We start from the raw sequence: 1,015 nt of genomic DNA on the forward strand, positions 1-1,015 counted from the left end.
GTTGTGGCAAACCGTGTGGCTCCTGGACGCACAATCTTCTTCCAACCTTGCCTTTTTCTAAGCCAAGCAAGTACATTAACATGATTATAAGCAAAAATAGTCACCTTGGATGCTTTCTTTGCCAAGTCCTCTATAAGAGGCATGCTGCCCAAGTCTTTCAAAATTAAATTTAAACAATGTGCAGCACAAGGCGACCAATAAATGTTGTTGAATCTAGCTTTCAAGAGCTCGCCTGCTTTCTTGTAATTAGCAGCATTATCGGTAACAAGCTGAAAAATATTTTCAGGCCCTACCCACTCAACAACTTCACTAAATAATGAGTACAAGTTTGTAGCATCCTTAACGATATCTGATGCATCCACTGATTTCAAAAAAGATACCACGGGGGCAATAAATCATAAAGTTTATTAAAGTTCTACTTCTTCCATCAGTCCATCCATCCGCCATAAGAGTACATCCTGTGTCCTTCCAAGTATTCCTATAGCAATCAATGAGTAACCTACACTCCTCTTTACAATCCTTAAGTAGGTTAACCCTCATATTATGGTAAGATGGAAGCTTGTATCCAGGACCTATAGCAGTTATAGCATCCACAGCTTTCTGTGCATATGGTGAATTTATAGCATTGAAAGGTATGCAACAATCAAAAAACCACCTTGCTACAGCTAGGTCAGCACGATGTACTGCTTCCTTAGATGCCAAAACAATTTTGATTGAAGGTTGTGAACCTGATTTTGTTCTTGGAGCAAAGAAAGTGTCAATTTCAGCAAGCTTTCTCTTTCCCTTAGCAAGTTCTGATTGATATGCTTCAGAGGATTGGGATTTAGTTAGGGAGGAAGAATCCCCTCCTTCGTCTACTTCAGCATCTATTGGAAATGGTGTACTTTCTAACTCCTCCTGCACTTGTTGTTTTCTTTTTGAAATATCCTTCAAGTTCTCATGCATTTGAAATCTAATATCATGTGGAACCTTTTTGCTTGCTGCTATATTCCCCTTAACTCCTGCTAGATGTTGT

At 39.1% G+C, this 1,015-nt stretch overlaps 1 protein-coding gene across 1 annotated transcript; it reads right to left on the bottom strand.

Moving 5' to 3' along the window:
* Positions 1–12: 12 nt before the first annotated feature.
* LOC110099218 lies at positions 13–945 on the bottom strand (the record flags this gene model as incomplete). Its single annotated transcript, XM_020826302.1, has 2 exons — positions 420–945; positions 13–361 (listed from the first exon to the last, which is right to left on the bottom strand). Coding segments are annotated over exons 1-2 (875 nt in total), but the record flags the coding sequence as incomplete, so codon positions are not given.
* Positions 946–1,015: the final 70 nt, after the last annotated feature.

This window comes from Dendrobium catenatum, unplaced genomic scaffold (assembly GCF_001605985.2).
Source record: "Dendrobium catenatum unplaced genomic scaffold, ASM160598v2 original_scaffold_169653, whole genome shotgun sequence".
NCBI classification, from domain to species: Eukaryota; Viridiplantae; Streptophyta; class Magnoliopsida; order Asparagales; family Orchidaceae; genus Dendrobium; species Dendrobium catenatum.